Source organism: Telmatherina bonti, assembly GCF_933228915.1.
Source record: "Telmatherina bonti genome assembly, chromosome: 5".
NCBI lineage: Eukaryota > Metazoa > Chordata > Actinopteri > Atheriniformes > Telmatherinidae > Telmatherina > Telmatherina bonti.
This window is the reverse complement of record NC_136623.1, coordinates 2,290,475-2,314,692: the sequence shown is the minus strand read 5'-3', so window position 1 is coordinate 2,314,692 and position 24,218 is coordinate 2,290,475. Positions and strand designations below refer to the sequence as shown.

Sequence of the window (24,218 nt, the reverse complement as noted above, 5' to 3'; positions counted from 1 at the left end):
GAAATGATGTTGATTTGTGTATGTAAAGTACCCTGTGACAACATTGTTGTGAAGTGGCGCTATACAAATAAAGTTAAGTAGGAAAAATTGTATTTCTGTAGTATATCTGCAGTTCCTGTTGTATCCCTGTAGTATCTATGTAATATCTCTGTAGTATCCCCGTAGTATTCCTGTAGCATATCTGCAGTATTTCTGTAGTATCCCTGCTGTATCCCTGTAGTATCCATATAGTATCCCTGTAGCATCTCCGTAGTATCTCGTAGTATATATGTAGTATCCTTGTAGCATCCCTGTAGTATTTCTGTTTTATCCCTGTAGCATCCCTGTAGTATCCCTGTAGTATCCATGTAGTATCGATGTAGTATCGATGTAGTATCTTTGTAGCATCTCTGCAGTATCCCTGTAGTATCTCTGTAGTATATTCACAGTATCCCTGTAGTATTTCTGTAGTATCCCTGTAGTATCTCCACAGTTTAACTGTATTATTCCTGTAGTATCCCTGTAGTATTTTGTTAGCATCTCTGTAATATTGTGACTCGAGGCATGTTGCGGGTGACTCGAGGCACGTTGCAGGTGACTCTAGGTATGTTGCAGGTGACTGTAGGCATGTTGCAGGTGACTCGAGGCATGTTGCAGGTGACTCCAGGCATGTTGCAGGTGACTCCAGGCATGTTGCAGGTGACTCCAGGCATGTTGCAGGTGACTGTAGGCATGTTGCAGGTGACTGTAGGCATGTTGCAGGTGACTCTAGGCATGTTGCAGGTGACTGTAGGCATGTTGCAGGTGACTGTAGGCATGTTGCAGGTGACTCCAGGCATGTTGCAGGTGACTGTAGGCATGTTGCAGGTGACTGTAGGCATGTTGCAGGTGACTGTAGGCATGTTGCAGGTGACTGTAGGCATGTTGCAGGTGACTCTAGGCATGTTGCAGGTGACTCCAGGCATGTTGCAGGTGACTCTAGGCATGTTGCAGGTGACTCTAGGTACGTTGCAGGTAACTCCAGGCATGTTGCAGGTGACTCGAGGCATGTTGCAGGTGACTCCAGGCATGTTGCAGGGGACTCCAGGCATGTTGCAGGGGACTCCAGGCATGTTGCAGGTGACTCCAGGCATGTTGCAGGTGACTGTAGGCATGTTGCAGGTGACTCTAGGCATGTTGCAGGTGACTGTAGGCATGTTGCAGGTGACTCTAGGCATGTTGCAGGTGACTGTAGGCATGTTGCAGGTGACTCCAGGCATGTTGCAGGGGACTCCAGGCATGTTGCAGGTGACTCGAGGCATGTTGCAGGTGACTCGAGGCATGTTGCAGGTGACTCTAGGCACGTTGCAGGTGACTCGAGGCATGTTGCAGGTGACTGTAGGCATGTTGCAGGTGACTCCAGGCATGTTGCAGGTGACTCGAGGCATGTTGCAGGTGACTCTAGGCACGTTGCAGGTGACTCGAGGCATGTTGCAGGTGACTGTAGGCATGTTGCAGGTGACTCTAGGCATGTTGCGGGTGACTCGAGGCACGTTGCAGGTGACTGTAGGCATGTTGCAGGTGACTCTAGGCATGTTGCAAGTGACTCCAGGCATGTTGCAGGGGACTCCAGGCACGTTGCAGGTGACTCCAGGCACGTTGCAGGTGACTCTAGGCACGTTGCAGGTGACTGTAAGCATGTTGCAGGTGACTCCAGGCATGTTGCAGGTGACTGTAGGCATGTTGCAGGTGACTGTAGGCATGTTGCAGGTGACTCCAGGCATGTTGCAGGTGACTGTAGGCATGTTGCAGGTGACTCTAGGCATGTTGCAGGTGACTCCAGGCATGTTGCAGGTGACTGTAGGCATGTTGCAGGTGACTGTAGGCATGTTGCAGGTGACTCTAGGCATGTTGCAGGTGACTCTAGGCATGTTGCAGGTGACTCTAGGTACGTTGCAGGTAACTCCAGGCATGTTGCAGGTGACTCGAGGCATGTTGCAGGTGACTCCAGGCATGTTGCAGGGGACTCCAGGCATGTTGCAGGTGACTCCAGGCATGTTGCAGGTGACTGTAGGCATGTTGCAGGTGACTCTAGGCATGTTGCAGGTGACTGTAGGCATGTTGCAGGTGACTCCAGGCATGTTGCAGGGGACTCCAGGCATGTTGCAGGTGACTCCAGGCATGTTGCAGGTGACTCGAGGCATGTTGCAGGTGACTCTAGGCACGTTGCAGGTGACTCGAGGCATGTTGCAGGTGACTGTAGGCATGTTGCAGGTGACTCCAGGCATGTTGCAGGTGACTCCAGGCATGTTGCAGGTGACTCCAGGCATGTTGCGGGTGACTCGAGGCACGTTGCAGGTGACTCTAGGCATGTTGCGGGTGACTCGAGGCACGTTGCAGGTGACTCGAGGCACGTTGCAGGTGACTCCAGGCACGTTGCAGGTGACTCCAGGCACGTTGCAGGTGACTCGAGGCACGTTGCAGGTGACTCGAGGCACGTTGCAGGTGACTCCAGGCATGTTGCAAGTGACTCCAGGCACGTTGCAGGTGACTCCAGGCATGTTGCAGGTGACTCCAGGCATGTTGCAGGTGACTGTAGGCATGTTGCAGGTGACTCCAGGCATGTTGCAGGTGACTCTAGGCATGTTGCAGGTGACTGTAGGCATGTTGCAGGTGACTCGAGGCATGTTGCGGGTGACTCTAGGCACGTTGCAGGTGACTCTAGGCACGTTGCAGGGGACTCCAGGCACGTTGCAGGTGACTGTAGGCATGTTGCAGGTGACTCCAGGCACGTTGCAGGTGACTGTAGGCATGTTGCAGGTGACTCCAGGCATGTTGCAGGTGACTGTAGGCATGTTGCAGGTGACTGTAGGCATGTTGCAGGTGACTGTAGGCATGTTGCAGGGGACTCCAGGCATGTTGCAGGTGACTCTAGGCATGTTGCAGGTGACTCTAGGCATGTTGCAGGTGAGTCGAGGCATGTTGCAGGTGACTGTAGGCATGTTGCAGGTGACTGTAGGCATGTTGCAGGTGACTCCAGGCATGTTGCAGGTGACTGTAGGCATGTTGCAGGTGACTGTAGGCACGTTGCAGGTGACTCTAGGCACGTTGCAGGTGACTCTAGGCACGTTGCAGGTGACTCCAGGCATGTTGCAGGTGACTCTAGGCATGTTGCAGGTGACTGTAGGCATGTTGCAGGTGACTGTAGGCATGTTGCAGGTGACTCTAGGCATGTTGCAGGTGACTCCAGGCATGTTGCAGGTGACTCTAGGCATGTTGCAGGTGACTCTAGGCATGTTGCAGGTGACTCTAGGCATGTTGCAGGTGACTCTAGGCATGTTGCAGGTGACTCTAGGCATGTTGCAGGTGACTCGAGGCATGTTGCAGGTGACTGTAGGCATGTTGCAGGTGACTCTAGGCATGTTGCAGGTGACTGGAGGCATGTTGCAGGTGACTGGAGGCATGTTGCAGGTGACTCGAGGCACGTTGCAGGTGACTCGAGGCATGTTGCAGGTGACTCTAGGCATGTTGCAGGTGACTGGAGGCATGTTGCAGGTGACTGGAGGCATGTTGCAGGTGACTCGAGGCATGTTGCAGGTGACTCGAGGCATGTTGCAGGTGACTCTAGGCACGTTGCAGGTGACTCGAGGCATGTTGCAGGTGACTCGAGGCATGTTGCAGGTGACTCGAGGCACGTTGCAGGTGACTGTAGGCATGTTGCAGGTGACTGTAGGCATGTTGCAGGTGACTCCAGGCATGTTGCAGGTGACTCTAGGCATGTTGCAGGTGACTGTAGGCATGTTGCAGGTGACTGTAGGCATGTTGCAGGTGACTCTAGGCATGTTGCAGGTGACTCCAGGCATGTTGCAGGTGACTGTAGGCATGTTGCAGGTGACTGTAGGCATGTTGCAGGTGACTCCAGGCATGTTGCAGGTGACTCCAGGCATGTTGCAGGTGACTGTAGGCATGTTGCAGGTGACTCTAGGCATGTTGCAGGTGACTCCAGGCATGTTGCAGGGGACTCCAGGCATGTTGCAGGTGACTCCAGGCATGTTGCAGGTGACTCCAGGCATGTTGCAGGTGACTGTAGGCATGTTGCAGGTGACTGTAGGCATGTTGCAGGTGACTGTAGGCATGTTGCAGGTGACTCCAGGCATGTTGCAGGGGACTCCAGGCATGTTGCAGGTGACTCCAGGCATGTTGCAGGTGACTCGAGGCATGTTGCAGGTGACTCTAGGCACGTTGCAGGTGACTCTAGGCACGTTGCAAGTGACTCCAGGCACGTTGCAGGTGACTCTAGGCATGTTGCAGGTGACTCCAGGCATGTTGCAGGTGACTCGAGGCACGTTGCAGGTGACTCGAGGCATGTTGCAGGTGACTGTAGGCATGTTGCAGGTGACTCGAGGCATGTTGCAGGTGACTCGAGGCACGTTGCAGGTGACTCGAGGCATGTTGCAGGTGACTCCAGGCATGTTGCAGGTGACTCCAGGCATGTTGCAGGGGACTCCAGGCATGTTGCAGGTGACTCTAGGCACGTTGCAGGTGACTCTAGGCACGTTGCAGGTGACTCTAGGCACGTTGCAAGTGACTCCAGGCACGTTGCAGGTGACTCTAGGCACGTTGCAGGTGACTACAGGCATGTTGCAGGTGACTCCAGGCATGTTGCAGGTGACTCCAGGCATGTTGCAGGTGACTCCAGGCATGTTGCAGGTGACTCCAGGCATGTTGCAGGTGACTCCAGGCATGTTGCAGGTGACTGTAGGCACGTTGCAAGTGACTCTAGGCACGTTGCAAGTGACTCCAGGCACGTTGCAGGTGACTCCAGGCATGTTGCAGGTGACTGTAGGCATGTTGCAAGTGACTCTAGGCACGTTGCAAGTGACTCCAGGCACGTTGCAGGTGACTCCAGGCATGTTGCAGGTGACTGTAGGCATGTTGCAGGTGACTCCAGGCATGTTGCAGGTGACTCTAGGCATGTTGCAGGTGACTCGAGGCACGTTGCGGGTGACTCTAGGCACGTTGCAGGTGACTCTAGGCACGTTGCAGGGGACTCCAGGCACGTTGCAGGTGACTGTAGGCATGTTGCAGGTGACTCCAGGCACGTTGCAGGTGACTGTAGGCATGTTGCAGGTGACTGTAGGCATGTTGCAGGTGACTGTAGGCATGTTGCAGGTGACTGTAGGCATGTTGCAGGGGACTCCAGGCATGTTGCAGGTGACTCTAGGCATGTTGCAGGTGACTCTAGGCATGTTGCAGGTGAGTCGAGGCATGTTGCAGGTGACTGTAGGCATGTTGCAGGTGACTGTAGGCATGTTGCAGGTGACTGTAGGCATGTTGCAGGTGACTGTAGGCATGTTGCAGGTGACTCCAGGCATGTTGCAGGTGACTCTAGGCACGTTGCAGGTGACTGTAGGCATGTTGCAGGTGACTCTAGGCATGTTGCAGGTGACTCTAGGCACGTTGCAGGTGACTGTAGGCATGTTGCAGGTGACTCTAGGCATGTTGCAGGTGACTCTAGGCATGTTGCAGGTGACTGTAGGCATGTTGCAGGTGACTGTAGGCATGTTGCAGGTGACTCTAGGCATGTTGCAGGTGACTCTAGGCATGTTGCAGGTGACTCTAGGCATGTTGCAGGTGACTCTAGGTACGTTGCAGGTAACTCCAGGCTTTTCCAGGCAGTTCCAGGTTGTTATGAGCCTGGTGTTTTTGTCTCTACAGGGGGGCATTGATCCACAAGGCCCAGGTTTTCATGTTGTACTTGGGAATGAGGCCTGTGACCTGGACTCCATGGTGTGCACTCTGGCCTTCGCTTACTTCCTGTTCAAGGTGAGAAGCTGCAGTCAGCATCTGGTGGGGGGGTCAGCATGGTTAGGCCGTGACGCTCTCTCTCTCTCTCTCTCTCAGACGACTCAAGGGGAGATGCTCGTTCTACCACTGCTAAATATCCACCAGTCAGACCTGGTCCTGCGTTCAGACAACATCTTCCTGCTGCGTCAGGCTGGCTTGTCTCCAGACCTGCTTCTGTTCAGGGACCAGCTGGACCTCCGGGCCTTGCAGCGAGCCGGCCGTCTGCGGCTCACGCTGGTCGACCACAACGTTCTGCCCAGGTAACTTACCTGACAGGTGACCCGAAGGCTCCTTTTAGTTCTGTTCCGTTCTTCCGTTAGGTTCTTCCACTGGTAAAGCGAAGCTGTGGAGAGGGAGTGTAGGTCTGGATGAAGGAGTGAAGGTAGACGGGAGACGTTTGACTTATTGTTTAGGAAACCCGAAGCAGAGCTCTGAATCTGATGCTCTGCAACTGGAAACCAGTGAAGTGGAATTATGTTTGGACTGGTTGAAGACCAGTGTGCTGCTGGTTCTGAACATATAAGAGATGGGTGGAGCCTCCGTGATGTCACCAGCGAGGTGTCTGGGGGAATCCTGCACCAGCACAGAGGACAGCAGGACAAATCCAGATCTCCCGTCCCGCCGGACGTGGGACAGGGTTTATGGATTGTCTAGGTTTTGGTCAGAACTGCATCGGACAGGGAGGGGTGTAGGGAACATCGTTTGTTAATTTGGTTGTGAGGAGGTGTCCTGGAGTTTCCTGACTTTCCAGGTAACTGGCCTGACAGGTGTCCTGGAGTTTCCTGACTTTCCAGGTAACTGGCCTGACAGGTGTCCTGGAGTTTCCTGACTTTCCAGGTAACTGGCCTGACAGGTGTCCTGGAGTTTCCTGACTTTCCAGGTAACTGGCTTGACAGGTGTCCTGGAGTTTCCTGACTTTCCAGGTAACTGGCCTGACAGGTGTCCTGGAGTTTCCTGACTTTCCAGGTAACTGGCCTGACAGGTGTCCTGGAGTTTCCTGACTTTCCAGGTAACTGGCCTGACAGGTGTCCTGGAGTTTCCTGACTTTCCAGGTAACTGGCCTGACAGGTGTCCTGGAGTTTCCTGACTTTCCAGGTAACTGGCCTGACAGGTGTCCTGGAGTTTCCTGACTTTCCAGGTAACTGGCCTGACAGGTGTCCTGGAGTTTCCTGACTTTCCAGGTAACTGGCCTGACAGGTGTCCTGGAGTTTCCTGACTTTCCAGGTAACTGGCCTGACAGGTGTCCTGGAGTTTCCTGACTTTCCAGGTAACTGGCTTGACAGGTGTCCTGGAGTTTCCTGACTTTCCAGGTAACTGGCCTGACAGGTGTCCCGGAGTTTCCTGACTTTCCAGGTAACTGGCCTGACAGGTGTCCTGGAGTTTCCTGACTTTCCAGGTAACTGGCCTGACAGGTGTCCTGGAGTTTCCTGACTTTCCAGGTAACTGGCCTGACAGGTGTCCTGGAGTTTCCTGACTTTCCAGGTAACTGGCTTGACAGGTGTCCTGGAGTTTCCTGACTTTCCAGGTAACTGGCCTGACAGGTGTCCCGGAGTTTCCTGACTTTCCAGGTAACTGGCCTGACAGGTGTCCTGGAGTTTCCTGACTTTCCAGGTAACTGGCCTGACAGGTGTCCTGGAGTTTCCTGACTTTCCAGGTAACTGGCCTGACAGGTGTCCTGGAGTTTCCTGACTTTCCAGGTAACTGGCCTGACAGGTGTCCTGGAGTTTCCTGACTTTCCAGGCGTCTCTCTGCATGTATGTGTAATGATCTGAACTCGGTGAGTTGATACCTGACCACTACCTGCTCTGTGAACTCACTTTCGGTCCTCTGCAGGTCCGATGGAGACCTGGAGGCGACTGTGGTGGAGGTGATCGACCACCACCTGCTGGAGAGGCTGCCCTCCCCTTCATGTCCTGTTACCGTGGAGACAGTAGGATCCTGTGCTACCTTGATAACCGAACGCATCCTCCAGAAAGCTCCACAGATCCTGGACCAGCAGCTGGCTCAGATGCTCTATGGTACGTTTCCATCAGTAGCTGACCAATACCTGACCAATACCTGACCAATACCTGACCAGTACCTGACCAGTACCTGACCAGTAGCTGACCAATACCTGACCAATACCTGACCAGTACCTGACCAATACCTGATCAATACCTGACCAGTACCTGACCAATACCTGACCAATACCTGACCAGTACCTGACCAATACCTGACCAATACCTGACCAGTACCTGACCAGTACCTGACCAGTACCTGACCAGTAGCTGACCAATACCTGACCAATACCTGACCAGTACCTGACCAATACCTGACCAGTACCTGACCAATACCTGATCAATACCTGACCAGTACCTGACCAGTACCTGACCAATACCTGATCAATACCTGACCAGTACCTGACCAGTACCTGACCAATACCTGACCAGTACCTGACCAGTAGCTGACCAATACCTGACCAATACCTGACCAGTACCTGACCAATACCTGACCAATACCTGACCAATACCTGACCAGTAGCTGACCAATACCTGACCAGTACCTGACCAGTAGCTGACCAATACCTGACCAGTACCTGACCAGTACCTGACCAATACCTGACCAGTACCTGACCAATACCTGACCAATACCTGACCAGTAGCTGACCAATACCTGACCAGTACCTGACCAGTACCTGACCAATACCTGACCAATACCTGACCAGTACCTGACCAATACCTGACCAATACCTGACCAGTACCTGACCAATACCTGACCAATACCTGACCAGTAGCTGACCAGTACCTGACCAGTACCTGACCAATACCTGACCAATACCTGACCAGTACCTGACCAATACCTGACCAGTAGCTGACCAATACCTGACCAGTACCTGACCAGTACCTGACCAATACCTGACCAATACCTGACCAGTACCTGACCAATACCTGACCAATACCTGACCAGTAGCTGACCAGTACCTGACCAGTAGCTGACCAATACCTGACCAGTAGCTGACCAGTAGCTGACCAATACCTGACCAGTAACTGACCAGTACCTGACCAATACCTGACCAGTACCTGACCAGTACCTGACCAATACCTGACCAGTAGCTGACCAGTACCTGACCAATACCTGACCAGTACCTGACCAGTACCTGACCAATACCTGACCAGTAGCTGACCAGTACCTGACCAGTAGCTGATCAATACCTGACCAATACCTGACCAGTAGCTGACCAATACCTGACCAATACCTGACCAGTACCTGACCAGTACCTGACCAATACCTGACCAGTAGCTGACCAGTACCTGACCAATACCTGACCAGTAACTGACCAGTACCTGACCAATACCTGACCAGTACCTGACCAGTACCTGACCAATACCTGACCAGTAACTGACCAGTACCTGACCAATACCTGACCAGTACCTGACCAGTACCTGACCAATACCTGACCAGTAGCTGACCAGTACCTGACCAATACCTGACCAGTACCTGACCAATACCTGACCAGTACCTGACCAGTACCTGACCAATACCTGACCAGTAACTGACCAGTACCTGACCAATACCTGACCAGTACCTGACCAGTACCTGACCAATACCTGACCAGTAGCTGACCAGTACCTGACCAATACCTGACCAGTACCTGACCAATACCTGATCAATACCTGACCAGTAGCTGATCAATACCTGACCAATACCTGACCAGTACCTGACCAGTACCTGACCAGTAGCTGACCAGTACCTGACCAATACCTGACCAGTAGCTGACCAGTACCTGACCAATACCTGACCAGTACCTGACCAGTAGCTGATCAATACCTGACCAGTAGCTGACCAGTAGCTGATCAATACCTGACCAGTACCTGACCAATACCTGACCAGTAGCTGACCAGTACCTGACCAATTCCTGACCAGTACCTGACCAATACCTGACCAGTACCTGACCAGTACCTGACCAATTCCTGACCAGTAGCTGACCAGTACCTGACCAATACCTGACCAGTACCTGACCAGTACCTGACCAGTAGCTGATCAATACCTGACCAATTCCTGACCAGTACCTGACCAGTAGCTGACCAGTAGCTGACCAGTACCTGATCAGTACCTGACCAGTAGCTGATCAATACCTGACCAGTACCTGACCAGTAGCTGATCAATACCTGACCAGTACCTGACCAGTACCTGACCAATTCCTGACCAGTACCTGACCAGTAGCTGACCAGTAGCTGACCAGTACCTGACCAATACCTGACCAGTAGCTGACCAGTACCTGACCAATTCCTGACCAGTAGCTGACCAGTACCTGACCAATACCTGATCAATACCTGACCAGTAGCTGATCAATACCTGACCAATACCTGACCAGTACCTGACCAATTCCTGACCAGTACCTGACCAATACCTGATCAATACCTGACCAGTAGCTGATCAATACCTGACCAGTACCTGACCAGTACCTGACCAATTCCTGACCAGTACCTGACCAGTAGCTGACCAGTAGCTGACCAGTACCTGACCAATACCTGACCAGTAGCTGACCAGTACCTGACCAATTCCTGACCAGTAGCTGACCAGTACCTGACCAATACCTGACCAGTACCTGACCAGTACCTGACCAATTCCTGACCAGTAGCTGACCAGTACCTGACCAATTCCTGACCAGTAGCTGACCAGTAGCTGACCAGTACCTGACCAGTAGCTGACCAGTAGCTGATCAATACCTGACCAGTACCTGACCAGTACCTGACCAATACCTGACCAGTACCTGACCAGTACCTGACCAATTCCTGACCAGTAGCTGACCAGTACCTGACCAGTAGCTGACCAGTAGCTGACCAGTACCTGACCAATACCTGACCAGTACCTGACCAGTACCTGACCAATTCCTGACCAGTAGCTGACCAGTACCTGACCAATTCCTGACCAGTAGCTGACCAGTAGCTGACCAGTAGCTGACCAGTACCTGACCAGTAGCTGACCAGTAGCTGACCAGTAGAACTGTAGTAATGCAGATTTTCCCCCTTCTGGATCCTTTTCCTAAGGGATCATGTAACCAGGAAGTTGGGGGGGCTGGGCAGTCGGCCCTCCTGCAGTCTTTGCATTATTACTGACTGAACTGCTTGTTGTGTTTGCAGCATATTGATTACTGACTGTGTAATGGTGCATGTGTGTGTGTGTGTGTGTGTGTGTGTGTGTGTGTGTGTGTGTGTGTGTGTGTGTGTGTGCAGCCACCGTGGTCCTGGACTGCGTCAACATGGCTCCCGCTGCAGGTAAAGTGACCCCTAAGGACAGCCAGTACGCTGCGGCGCTGGAGAGCAGGTTCCCCGCTCTGCCACCAAGAGGCGCTCTGTTCCAGGCGCTGCAGAATGCCAAGTTTGACGTCTCAGGTGAGTCTGTGTACCGTTTCCAGTAGAGAATCTGCTTCCAGCAACATCCAGCCTTGTCATTCTCTTACAGAGATTCCTTCTGATTCTCTACATCTGTCCATGATTTGCTCCACAATCAGGTTTCGTTCAGGCCATGCCGTCCCTTAGACCACTCAGATGTAGGGTTAGCACCGCGCCGTCCCTTAGACCACTCAGATGTAGGGTTAGCACCGCGCCGTCCCTTAGACCACTCAGATGTAGGGTTAGCACCGCGCCGTCCCTTAGACCACTCAGATGTAGGGTTAGCACCGCGCCGTCCCTTAGACCACTCAGATGTAGGGTTAGCACCGCGCCGTCCCTTAGACCACTCAGATGTAGGGTTAGCACCGGGCCGTCCCTTAGACCACTCAGATATAGGGTTAGCACCGGGCCGTCCCTTAGACCACTCAGATGTAGGGTTAGCACCGCGCCGTCCCTTAGACCACTCAGATGTAGGGTTAGCACCACGCCGTCCCTTAGACCACTCAGATATAGGGTTAGCACCGGGCCGTCCCTTAGACCACTCAGATGTAGGGTTAGCACCGCGCCGTCCCTTAGACCACTCAGATGTAGGGTTAGCACCACGCCGTCCCTTAGACCACTCAGATGTAGGGTTAGCACCGCGCCGTCCCTTAGACCACTCAGATGTAGGGTTAGCACCGCGCCGTCCCTTAGACCACTCAGATGTAGGGTTAGCACCGCGCCGTCCCTTAGACCACTCAGATGTAGGGTTAGCACCGCGCCGTCCCTTAGACCACTCAGATGTAGGGTTAGCACCACGCCGTCCATTAGACCACTCAGATGTAGGGTTAGCACCACGCCGTCCCTTAGACCACTCAGATGTAGGGTTAGCACCGGGCCGTCCCTTAGACCACTCAGATGTAGGGTTAGCACCACGCCGTCCCTTAGACCACTCAGATGTAGGGTTAGCACCGCGCCGTCCCTTAGACCACTCAGATGTAGGGTTAGCACCGCGCCGTCCCTTAGACCACTCAGATATAGGGTTAGCACCACGCCGTCCCTTAGACCACTCAGATATAGGGTTAGCACCACGCCGTCCCTTAGACCACTCAGATATAGGGTTAGCACCGGGCCGTCCCTTAGACCACTCAGATGTAGGGTTAGGCCCCGGGCCGTCCCTTAGACCACTCAGATATAGGGTTAGCACCGCGCCGTCCCTTAGACCACTCAGATGTAGGGTTAGCACCACGCCGTCCCTTAGACCACTCAGATGTAGGGTTAGCACCGGGCCGTCCCTTAGACCACTCAGATGTAGGGTTAGCACCCGCGCCGTCCCTTAGACCACTCAGATGTAGGGTTAGCACCGCGCCGTCCCTTAGACCACTCAGATGTAGGGTTAGCACCACGCCATCCCTTAGACCACTCAGATGTAGGGTTAGCACCACGCCATCCCTTAGACCACTCAGATGTAGGGTTAGCACCACGCCATCCCTTAGACCACTCAGATGTAGGGTTAGCACCACGCCGTCCATTAGACCACTCAGATGTAGGGTTAGCACCACGCCATCCCTTAGACCACTCAGATGTAGGGTTAGCACCACGCCGTCCCTTAGACCACTCAGATGTAGGGTTAGCACCACGCCGTCCATTAGACCACTCAGATGTAGGGTTAGCACCGCGCCGTCCCTTAGACCACTCAGATGTAGGGTTAGCACCACGCCATCCCTTAGACCACTCAGATGTAGGGTTAGCACCACGCCATCCCTTAGACCACTCAGATGTAGGGTTAGCACCACGCCGTCCATTAGACCACTCAGATGTAGGGTTAGCACCACGCCATCCCTTAGACCACTCAGATGTAGGGTTAGCACCACGCCATCCCTTAGACCACTCAGATGTAGGGTTAGCACCACGCCGTCCATTAGACCACTCAGATGTAGGGTTAGCACCACGCCATCCCTTAGACCACTCAGATGTAGGGTTAGCACCACGCCATCCCTTAGACCACTCAGATGTAGGGTTAGCACCACGCCGTCCATTAGACCACTCAGATGTAGGGTTAGCACCGCGCCGTCCCTTAGACCACTCAGATGTAGGGTTAGCACCACGCCATCCCTTAGACCACTCAGATGTAGGGTTAGCACCACGCCATCCCTTAGACCACTCAGATGTAGGGTTAGCACCACGCCGTCCATTAGACCACTCAGATGTAGGGTTAGCACCACGCCATCCCTTAGACCACTCAGATGTAGGGTTAGCACCACGCCGTCCATTAGACCACTCAGATGTAGGGTTAGCACCACGCCATCCCTTAGACCACTCAGATGTAGGGTTAGCACCACGCCATCCCTTAGACCACTCAGATGTAGGGTTAGCACCACGCCGTCCATTAGACCACTCAGATGTAGGGTTAGCACCGCGCCGTCCCTTAGACCACTCAGATGTAGGGTTAGCACCGCGCCGTCCCTTAGACCACTCAGATGTAGGGTTAGGCCCCGGGCCGTCCCTTAGACCACTCAGATATAGGGTTAGCACCGCGCCGTCCCTTAGACCACTCAGATGTAGGGTTAGCACCACGCCGGCCCTTAGACCACTCAGATGTAGGGTTAGCACCGGGCCGTCCCTTAGACCACTCAGATGTAGGGTTAGCACCACGCTGTGAGGCGGACTGGTGAGTGATGAGGCGGAGTGAGCCGGCTTTACGTGGATGCTGACGGTTGACAGTAGGTGTGGGTTCTTCTGGCCGGTTGGCTGCAGTTGTGGTTGGAGAGGATAAGCTGACTGAGGCAGGGCAGCTGCAGAAGCAACAAGCTTCCTGCATCGTGCAGCAAGCAGGACCAGCTTTGTCACATCCCATAACATCGCTATGGAAAAAGATAAAGAAGATAAAGCTTGGAGAACGGGCTGCTGTCCAAGCGCTCCATGACGAGAAGATGGAGGACATCATGTTTTTATTTCTCACATGGTCACGCTGAAGCAAACAAGACTGTGTGCATGACGCGATGCGCCACCATGCTTACAAAGCAGCAGGAATTAGAAAAATTCTGAAAAAAATCCCTATTTCTCTGCATCGCCGCGTTCAATTTGTATATTTCCCACATTTTAGCTCCATTTGTGATCATTTCCACAAATGGAGCTAAAATGTGGGAAATGTACATGTGCATATAATTATATACATTCTCACATTTACATGTACATAAATGCATACACATACATACATGTACATGTATAAATATGCGCACATAAAACACACATACGTAATTCAGTGTTTCTGTACGTTTGTTACATGTAATTTATTAAATATTTTTTAAATTTGATGAGTCAGACATAATTTCCCCACAACCCTTCATTGGATTAAGCGGATAGGATGATGAATGAATAAATGAATGAACGAATGAACCAACCAACCAACCAACAAACCAACGAATGAACGAACCAACAAACCAACCAACAATGAACGAACCAACCAACCAGCAAACCAACGAATGAACAAACCAACCTACCAACAAATGAACGAACCAACAAACCAACCAACGAATGAACAAACCAACCAACCAACCAACCAACCAGCAAACCAACAAATGAACGAACCAACAAACCAACCAACAATGAACGAACGAACCAACCAGCAAACGAATGAATGAACGAACCAACAAACCAACCAACGAATGAACCAACCAACCAACCAACCAACCAACCAACCAGCAAACCAACAAATGAGCGAGCCAACCAACCAACCAACGAATGAACCAACCAACCAACCAACCAACGAATGAACGAACCAACCAACAAATGAATGAATGAGGACATAATTTCATAACTGAAGTTGTTCCACAGCTTCCCTCCAGCAGGTATAAGACATGATGTTTAGTTTGCGTTCTTACTGTATTTGTATTTCACATGCTTGTACCTCGTAGTACATCTGAACACTCCCTCATCATACCTTTTGATGAATTACTGAATAGAAGAGTTGTTTTATTTTTAAAATGGAGCAGATTTCTGAGTTGGAGAGCCTCTCAGGCTGACATGGTGTGTGTGCGTTGTCTGGACTGAGAGTTGCGTACAGCTCTTAAGCCTGTTCCATCCTCCACGAGAAGCGAGAACTCAGTTCTTGCTTCTCGTGGAGGATGGAACAGGCTTTACAGCTCTGCTGTGGACGATGGATACTCGCTCTATATTTGTTTTCTATGCACCTGAAGTGTCTCCTGACGTGTCTCCTGAAGTGTCTCCTGACGTGTCTCCTGACGTGTCTCCTGACATGTCTCCTGACATGTCTCCTGACGTGTCTCCTGAAGTGTCTCCTGACATGTCTCCTGACATGTCTCCTGAAGTGTCTCCTGACGTGTCTCCTGACATGTCTCCTGACATGTCTCCTGACGTGTCTCCTGAAGTGTCTCCTGACATGTCTCCTGACGTGTCTCCTGACGTGTCTCCTGACATGTCTCCTGACATGTCTCCTGACGTGTCTCCTGAAGTGTCTCCTGACATGTCTCCTGACATGTCTCCTGACGTGTCTCCTGACGTGTCTCCTGACATGTCTCCTGACGTGTCTCCTGAAGTGTCTCCTGACATGTCTCCTGACATGTCTCCTGAAGTGTCTCCTGAAGTGTCTCCTGACATGTCTCCTGAAGTGTCTCCTGAAGTGTCTCCTGACATGTCTCCTGACGTGTCTCCTGAAGTGTCTCCTGACATGTCTCCTGACATGTCTCCTGACGTGTCTCCTGACATGTCTCCTGAAGTGTCTCCTGACATGTCTCCTGACGTGTCTCCTGAAGTGTCTCCTGACATGTCTCCTGACGTGTCTCCTGAAGTGTCTCCTGACATGTCTCCTGACGTGTCTCCTGACGTGTCTCCTGACATGTCTCCTGAAGTGTCTCCTGAAGTGTCTCCTGAAGTGTCTCCTGACGTGTCTCCTGAAGTGTCTCCTGACATGTCTCCTGACATGTCTCCTGACGTGTCTCCTGACATGTCTCCTGAAGTGTCTCCTGACATGTCTCCTGACGTGTCTCCTGAAGTGTCTCCTGACATGTCTCCTGACATGTCTCCTGACGTGTCTCCTGAAGTGTCTCCTGAAGTGTCTCCTGACATGTCTCCTGACGTGTCTCCTGAAGTGTCTCCTGACATGTCTCCTGAAGTGTCTCCTGAAGTGTCTCCTGAAGTGTTTCCTGAAGTGTCTCCTGACATGTCTCCTGAAGTGTCTCCTGAAGTGTTTCCTGAAGTGTCTCCTGAAGTGTCTCCTGAAGTGTCTCCTGACGTGTCTACTGAAGTGTCTCCTGAAGTGTCTCCTGAAGTGTCTCCTGAAGTGTCTCCTGACATGTCTCCTGAAGTGTCTCCTGAAGTGTCTCCTGACGTGTCTCTTGACGTTTTCTGAAGTGTCTCCTGACGTGTCTCCTTAAGTGTCTCCTGAAGTGTCTCCTGAAGTGTCTCCTGACGTGTCTACTGAAGTGTCTCCTGAAGTGTCTCCTGACATGTCTCCTGAAGTGTCTCCTGACATGTCTCCTGAAGTGTCTCCTGAAGTGTCTCCTGACGTGTCTCTTGACGTTTTCTGAAGTGTCTCCTGACGTGTCTCCTTAAGTGTCTCCTGAAGTGTCTCCTGACATGTCTACTGAAGTGTCTCCTGAAGTGTCTCCTGAAGTGTCTCCTGAAGTGTCTCCTGACATGTCTCCTGAAGTGTCTCCTGAAGTGTCTCCTGACGTGTCTCTTGACGTTTTCTGAAGTGTCTCCTGACGTGTCTCCTTAAGTGTCTCCTGAAGTGTCTCCTGACATGTCTCCTGACGTGTCTCCTGAAGTGTCTCCTGAAGTGTCTCCTGACATGTCTCCTGAAGTGTCTCCTGAAGTGTCTCCTGACGTGTCTCTTGACGTTTTCTGAAGTGTCTCCTGACGTGTCTCCTTAAGTGTCTCCTGACGTGTCTCCAGGTCTGAACACGACACAGATGCTGTTGAAGGACATGAAAGCTATTTCAGGAAGTCTCAGTGTGTCTGTTTCTGTTCTCTACGTCAGCCTGGAGGTCAGTGAACTACACACTGCCCAACCAATCAGCTTCAGCCACATTAGTGTGACATCACTGCGTGTGTTTGTGTTTGTCAGGACTTCCTGCACAGGGCGGAGTTGGAGGCAGAGCTTTCAGCTTTTTGTAAGAAGATTGGATTGGATTTGCTGCTGTTGATGACCATCTCCTTCAATGAGAGCAATGAACCAATCAGAGAACTGGCTGCATTCAGTGAGAGCTCCACCTGCAGAGACCAGGTACGACTGAGACCTGCCACTCATCGGTGTGGTGCTGTTGTCATAACAACCAGGTTGCTCTTTCTCCCTAGGTGTGTCAGTACCTGGAGAAGTCTCGTAATCCTGCCCTCAACCTCTGCCCAATCAGCAACCCCCATCCTCACATCTCCGCCTATCACCAAGGTAAAGTTGGGTGGTTACCATGGTAACAGGTATCAATTCAGCTCAGTCCAGCTTTATTTGTAAAGCGCCACTTCACAACAGTGTCGTCTCAGGGCTTTACAGTCACAGCAATTAAATCCAATTCATAATCAATCGATTAGCTAAGAGAAATCAACTGATAGAATTGAATCTCAGCTTGGATCGAATCCCCCAACCTGAGACAAACCCTGGTCCAGAACAACTCCACGGTTCCTAACTGTGGTACTGGAAGCCAGATTAATGCCATCCAGATTAATTACATAGCTGGACAGACAGAAACCTAAGTCTGTCTGACTTTAAAAGGAGAAAATTCAGAGTCATCCAGGTCTTGATGTCTGTAAGACGTCTTTGTAATCTAAGAAACTGATTGGTTTCATCTGGCTTCATGCAGAGGTAGATCTGAGTGTCATCCACATAGCAATGAACATTTATACCATGCTGCCTGATGATATTTCCTAAGGGAAGCATGTATAATGTGAAAAGTATTGGTCCAAGTACAGAACCCTGAGGAACTCCATGACTTTCCCTGGTGTGTGAGGAAGACTCATCATTTACATTTACAAACTGAAATCTATCAGATAAATATGACTGGAACCAGTCTAATGCGGTCCCTTTAATCCCAATAACATGTTCCAGCCTCTGTAGCAGAATATTGTGATCAATAGTGTCGAATGCAGAACTGAGATCTAAAAGAATGAGTCCAGACAGAAGTCCTTTATCTGAGGCCATGAGAAGATCATTAGACTTTCACCAGTGCTGTCTCTGTGCTATGATGAGCTCTAAATCCTGACTGGAACTCTTCAGATTGTTTCTGCTCAGATAGGAACATAGTTGGGTTGAAACTGTTTTCTCCAGAATTTTAGACAAGGATGTCGGTTTGTAAATGGCTAAAACTCCTGGATCCAGAGTTGGTTTTTAAGTATCCATCCATCATTTTCTGCCGTCTTCGCCAGGGTCGGGTCAGGATGATCACAAGGCGTTCCCAGCCCAGCCGAGAAATATAATCCCTCCAGGGAGGTCCAGGAGGCATCCTGACCAGATGCCCGAGCCACCTCAACTGGTTCCTCTCCATGCGGAGGAGCAGCGGCTCTACTCTGTTCTCCTCCCGGATGACCGAGCTCCTCACCCTATCTCTAAGGGAGAGCCCGGCCACCCTGCGGAGGAAACTCATTTCAGCCGCCTGTATACGAGATCTCGTTCTTTCGGTCACGACCCACAGCTCATGACCATAGGTGAGGGTAGGAATGTAGATCGACTGGTAAATTGAGAGCTTGTCACCAGACAGGTTCAACTTTGGACACCAGAAGCTGAGAGCACCCTGCAGGACTGTTTTGCCACCACGCACTGGGATGTGATTTGCACTGCAGTCACTGGGCCACAGTCTTGTCAGGATTGGAAATGATTATGCGAGTATGTGAGCGGGTACATTCGTACCTGTGTTGAGACTGTCATACTCACTATTCAAATCAGAAAGTTTCCCAACCAAAAGCCCTAGGTTAAACAGTGAGGTACGGCCCCTGCTACCTCTTGCCTCTATTGTGTTTAGTTCTGGCAAGGAGGCTGAGTACATAACTGTGCAGTACTAACTGTAGAAGGCCACAAGAGCGGCCAAGAGGCAATGCAGAGAGAAGATGGAGGGCTTCTACTAAACTGCTGAACCCAGGAGGATGTGGCAATGTCTGCACCACATCACAGACTTCAGGACCAGCTACAGCGCCATCAGAACCTCAGACAATCTCCTAGACGCAATCTACACCAGCTTTGAGACCATCACCACCCCCACACTTAAAGAGCACCTGCACACCCCAGCCACTTAACCCACCTGCCCCGTCTGGCGTCTCATCAGCCCAGGTACACCCAGCCCTGAGGAACACCAACCCCTGCAAAGCCCCAGGTCCAGATGGTATTTCTGGGCAGGTCCTCAGAGCGTGTGCTAATGAGCTGACTGATCTCTTCAAATCTATCTTCAACCTCACCCTCAGCCAGTGCACCGTCCCCACCTGCAACAAAACCACCACCATGGTCCCCCTTCCCAAGAAGAACCCCCTTCCTGCCTGAATGACTACAGGCCAGTAGCATTCACTTTCATCATCATGAAGTACTTTGAGAGAGTGGTACTGGCCGACATTCAGAGTAGCATACTGGACACTACAGACCCCCTGCATTATGCTTAGGGGCCCTGCTGATCCACCTCTGACGCCACCGCCACTGCCCTTCATGTCTCCCTCTCCCACCTGGAAAATCAAGACTCCTACATCACGAGACTCTTTATTGACTACAGCTCTTCTTTCAACACGGTTATCACTCACAAACTGTTATCACTCAGACCACACTGCACCCTCTGTGACTGGACTTCTTGACGTGCACGCCCCAGTCTGTCAGGACTGGAAACAGAACTTCAGCCAGCATCACCACTAACATCGGTACCCCACAGGGCTGTGTCCTCAGCCCCCTCCTCTTCATCACTGTGTTGCATCCCACCCCGAGAACGTCATCCTGAAGTGCCTACAGGAGGGAGGGGGACAGTCTGGTGACAACAACAGCACTCTCAATGCAGACAAGATGTTGAACCTTCGAAGAACCGTAACTACAACCAGTCCCTTTTTAAATTCTTCTCTTTGATCTTTACTTTGACCGGTCAGACTCTGGTCCAGAAGTTCTCATTTAATCATTTATTTAACCAGTAAGACTCAGGTTAAGAGGTTCAGGGAAAGTCTCTCACACTAATTCCCTATTAAGGCATCAACTATTGACCTAACTTAAATGATCCTTTGTATTCTCCATGCTTGGTTTATCAGTTTTTCGCTGCCATTGTTCGGAGAATTATAAGAACCGCACAATAGTCAAAAACCTTATGTCTCTTCTGGCGTTCGGGTACGGGGCTTACCTCTTAGTGCACGGAGAGTCTCCTCCTGTCTCTCCCTTGTCCCAAGATTGTCCCTTGTCTCTACAGAATTATGAATCTTTTCCAAGAATAATGTCACTAGAGTTACAAACCCAGTACAGGAGATGGCTGTGAATAAGAATTCAGAGCTGTAATTCCAAGGTAATCCCAATTCTTCATTGGATGAGTTTGCAGAGAAGCGTTGGGGCTTGCAGATGAGCTGCAAAAGCCGTCTTTCCTTCTTTGTTAAATGTTATTAAACTGTACAATATCATATGATTATGCATAAAATCCATAAAACTCCTCCTTCAGAGAGTTTCTGAGAGGAGGAAGACGGTACTGTTGTGATTATACACAAACACTAAAACCCCTTCTTTTTGGAGCATGCATTCCACTAGTAGAAGGAATACTGTACTTATTATAATATGATTACGCACTAGACCCCACCTTCGGAGAAAATACATTTTCCCAAGGGGGGGAAGAAGTTACACAAAGAAAAGTCTGTGGTGGACCAGGTGGTACAGACTTGTACAGAAACCAGTTCCTGGAGCGAGATAAGTTAATGAGCCTTCCGGCCAGCATTACATCATAGTCCTTGTAAATCTTTGTCTTCTTTGTCCGCAAGAGAGGAACCTACCAGATGTCCAACATTGTGAAACACATAGAGTCTTGGAGAGTAATGAAGCTGGGTGGTTCGAGGGAAAGTTATGGTTCCAAACATCATAAAACACCTCAAGTCTTGAGTGCAGCTCCTTATCTCTCAGGCAAGGGCTGCAAGGGGTGGAGTTTTACAATCTATGACAAACATTAGTTTCCAAAGAGTTGTAAAAGTTACTAAAAAGGTTATAAGAGTTACTAAAGTGAATCAAACTATTGTGTTACAAACATTAAAATACATATAGATCATTAAGCTGTGATGGGCGTTTGGTGAATCTGTAGAAAACACTTTGTTTCAGAGTAGCTCTGAGGGTCTAGAGGTGAGTGGAGAAAGCTTCTGCCACTATCTCCATGCTCAGAGCTTTAAGGTCCTCCTGGACAGGTCTCTTACCATCCAATTTGCCAATGTATTTTCTTCATCTGCCCTCTATTCTGCTTCTCCAAATACTGGCAGTTTAAAAGCTCTTCCATGCACAATTTCAGAAGGAGTTAAACCATTTTCTGTAGGTGTAATTCTCACATACAGTTTAACTAATTCTAATTCTATCAACCCAATTCCGTCCTGTGTGTTCCATTGTGTTCCGCAACCTAAGCTTTACTGTACATTTTATTCATCTGACTAGACCCACAATTTGTGGATGATAAGAGGAAAAGTTCTTTATGGTCATTTCTAATTTGGCATCCATCTTCTTAATAACTTCTTTAATAAAATGAGAGCCATTATCCGAAAATAAGCATTCACGAATTCCATGCTGTAGAATTATAATTTTACATATGGCTTTTGCCAAAGTTAAGGCATCTGCATGCTTACTTGGTACTCAGCCCATTTTGAAAAAGGACAAATAAGTACTAATCAACACTTAAACTGTTGACATGTGTTCAATTGAATGAAGTCTATATGTAAGAACCGAAAAGGAAGTTCTGCTTTGCGAAATTGTCCACTCTTTGGTCTGACATTCCCTGGGAAGTGTGTTCACAACAAATAAGACAAGCTCTACAAAAATTCTTTGAAAAAGAAACAAAACCAATAGTGTAAAAATAATTTGACACAATATTAACCATAGTATTTGTAGAAACATGTCCAGAACCGTGGCTTAATATGGCTGCAGTCTTAAAAAGATTCTTTGATAAAACAGGTTTATTTTGTATAACACAAGGATCATGTTTCAGCTCTGCTCCTGCAGTTAACCAAAGCAGACCAAATCAAAGTTCCCAGATGTGTGTGCGTGTTGCTTTGATGATTGAAGCGTCTTAGGGTTAGGGTGTGTGCCATGCACTCTGGTTGCCGTCTGTTTGGCAACTTGATCTGCAAAAGCTACATTGGATTTTTGTGATGTATATGCTAAGCATTTACAAACAGCAATTTCGCTTGGCAGCATTACTGCTTGTAATAATTCTGTCCACAAGGATGCATGTTGCGCTGGCTTGCCAGTACATGTCACCATTCCTCTGCGCTCCTATTGAGGTGTAAAGAAATGAAAAGTAGCATATGCGTATTGACTCTCTGAGTAAACTGTTACTGATTTTCCTTCAGCTTGTTTACATGCTCGTGTTAATCTTTGCTGCTTGGGCAGAAAAGCTAGAAAGAAGTTTTATTGTCAAATGTGGCTGAGACAATAATGTAGCGACTAATGATAGGTGTGTAGCTGGTGACTGAAAGGTATTTTTTGTTTGCATAAGAAGAATTTCCACTTCATGAGGAACTAATAATGTTAATGGATGAAACAATACGATCTCAGCTGATGCTTGGACCTCCAGGCTGCAGCACATACGACTTTCATACACGGAGGTAGGGCACATCATACAGGATCCAATCTTTTTGAATAGAATCCTGTGGGCTCCAGTTTTCCCCCATGTTCTTGGGACAACATTGAAGTCATGAAATTTCCTTTGCAGTCGACAGTTTGAACAAATGACTTGGATAAATATGGTAAACTTTTTTTTTTCTAACCTGTCCTGTCCAGCATCTCAGCATACAGAACAACAATCTGCGCGCCGTATTTTTGTCAGACAGATTTGCTCTGTCAAGGGAGACATCTCATGTATGTAGCTGCCCTTGATAATCTGAATATTTTTATTATTATTATAATTATTATAATTTTTTTAAAAATTTTGTTTTGCAATCATCGTCAGTCTTGATATGGCCAAGCTGGACCTGGCAGGGGAAGAGGAAAAAAACAACATGAAGGGAGAGAAAGAGAGAGAAAAGAAAGGCGTGTCTAAGCTGCTAAAGTTACAGTGTTTGCAAAACAATATAAACTAATACAGAAATACAACAGGACAAAAGTAGGATAGTGACAATATTCAAAAACAAACATAAAAATAAAAAAAAAGTAAATAAATATGGATAAGCAATGGATAAATATGGTAAACTTAAGACTGTGGAACTTGTCAAAGCTTGTTTTAGCTCCTGTAGAGCTTTTAAAGACTCTGGTGTCCAGGTCGGTACATCTGACATGGACTTTGGCTGCCCATATGTGATATCTAATAAAGGTTGAGTAATTTCTGCATAACTGGGAATACATGTTTGACAAAAATAATACCAGGGAAACCACGAAACTGCGTCTTTTGTTTCTTAGTTAGTGGTTGTGGGGCGTTTAAAATAGCTTGCTTTCTATCTTCACAGTCTCCTTCCCTCACCACTTATTAAGTAGCCTAAAAACCTCACTTCCTCTTTCAACCACTGCAGTTTTTGGAGTGAGATTTAATTTCCAATATCAGCAAGGAGTCTCAGAAGTTTCAGTGATGTTTTCTCTACAGTTTTCTTCCAATTTTGAAGCCACGAGTATATCATCAATGTAAGAAATTACCTGTGAGTGCGCAGGGACTTGAAATCCAGACAAACAATTCTGGATGGCTGCTGAAAAAAATAGTGACTCTTTATGTACAGGAATGGAGAAAAATGTGTTGCTTAAATCTATTACCGTGAAGGTTTCAGATTGTTAAGGAGCTTGTGCGGATCAGGGATGTTTGAAGTGCGACTCTCCACTGCTGAATTTACTGCTCTCAGATCCTGTACAGGTCTCCAGCCCAAATGGCTTTTGAACTGGATAAATTGGAGAATTGCACTACACATCAACATTTTCTCCGA

General features: G+C 49.5%; 1 protein-coding gene across 1 annotated transcript in view; it reads left to right on the top strand.

Moving 5' to 3' along the window:
- Nucleotides 1-24,218, top strand: part of prune (prune exopolyphosphatase) — a 28,580-nt gene that overhangs the window by 2,404 nt on the left and 1,958 nt on the right. The window contains exons 2-8 of the mRNA XM_079240720.1: nucleotides 5,677-5,784; nucleotides 5,863-6,065; nucleotides 7,639-7,823; nucleotides 11,022-11,180; nucleotides 17,076-17,167; nucleotides 17,248-17,406; nucleotides 17,478-17,568. Coding sequence (XP_079096846.1) covers nucleotides 5,677-5,784; nucleotides 5,863-6,065; nucleotides 7,639-7,823; nucleotides 11,022-11,180; nucleotides 17,076-17,167; nucleotides 17,248-17,406; nucleotides 17,478-17,568 — 997 coding nt within the window. The remainder of the gene's footprint in view (nucleotides 1-5,676; nucleotides 5,785-5,862; nucleotides 6,066-7,638; nucleotides 7,824-11,021; nucleotides 11,181-17,075; nucleotides 17,168-17,247; nucleotides 17,407-17,477; nucleotides 17,569-24,218) is intronic.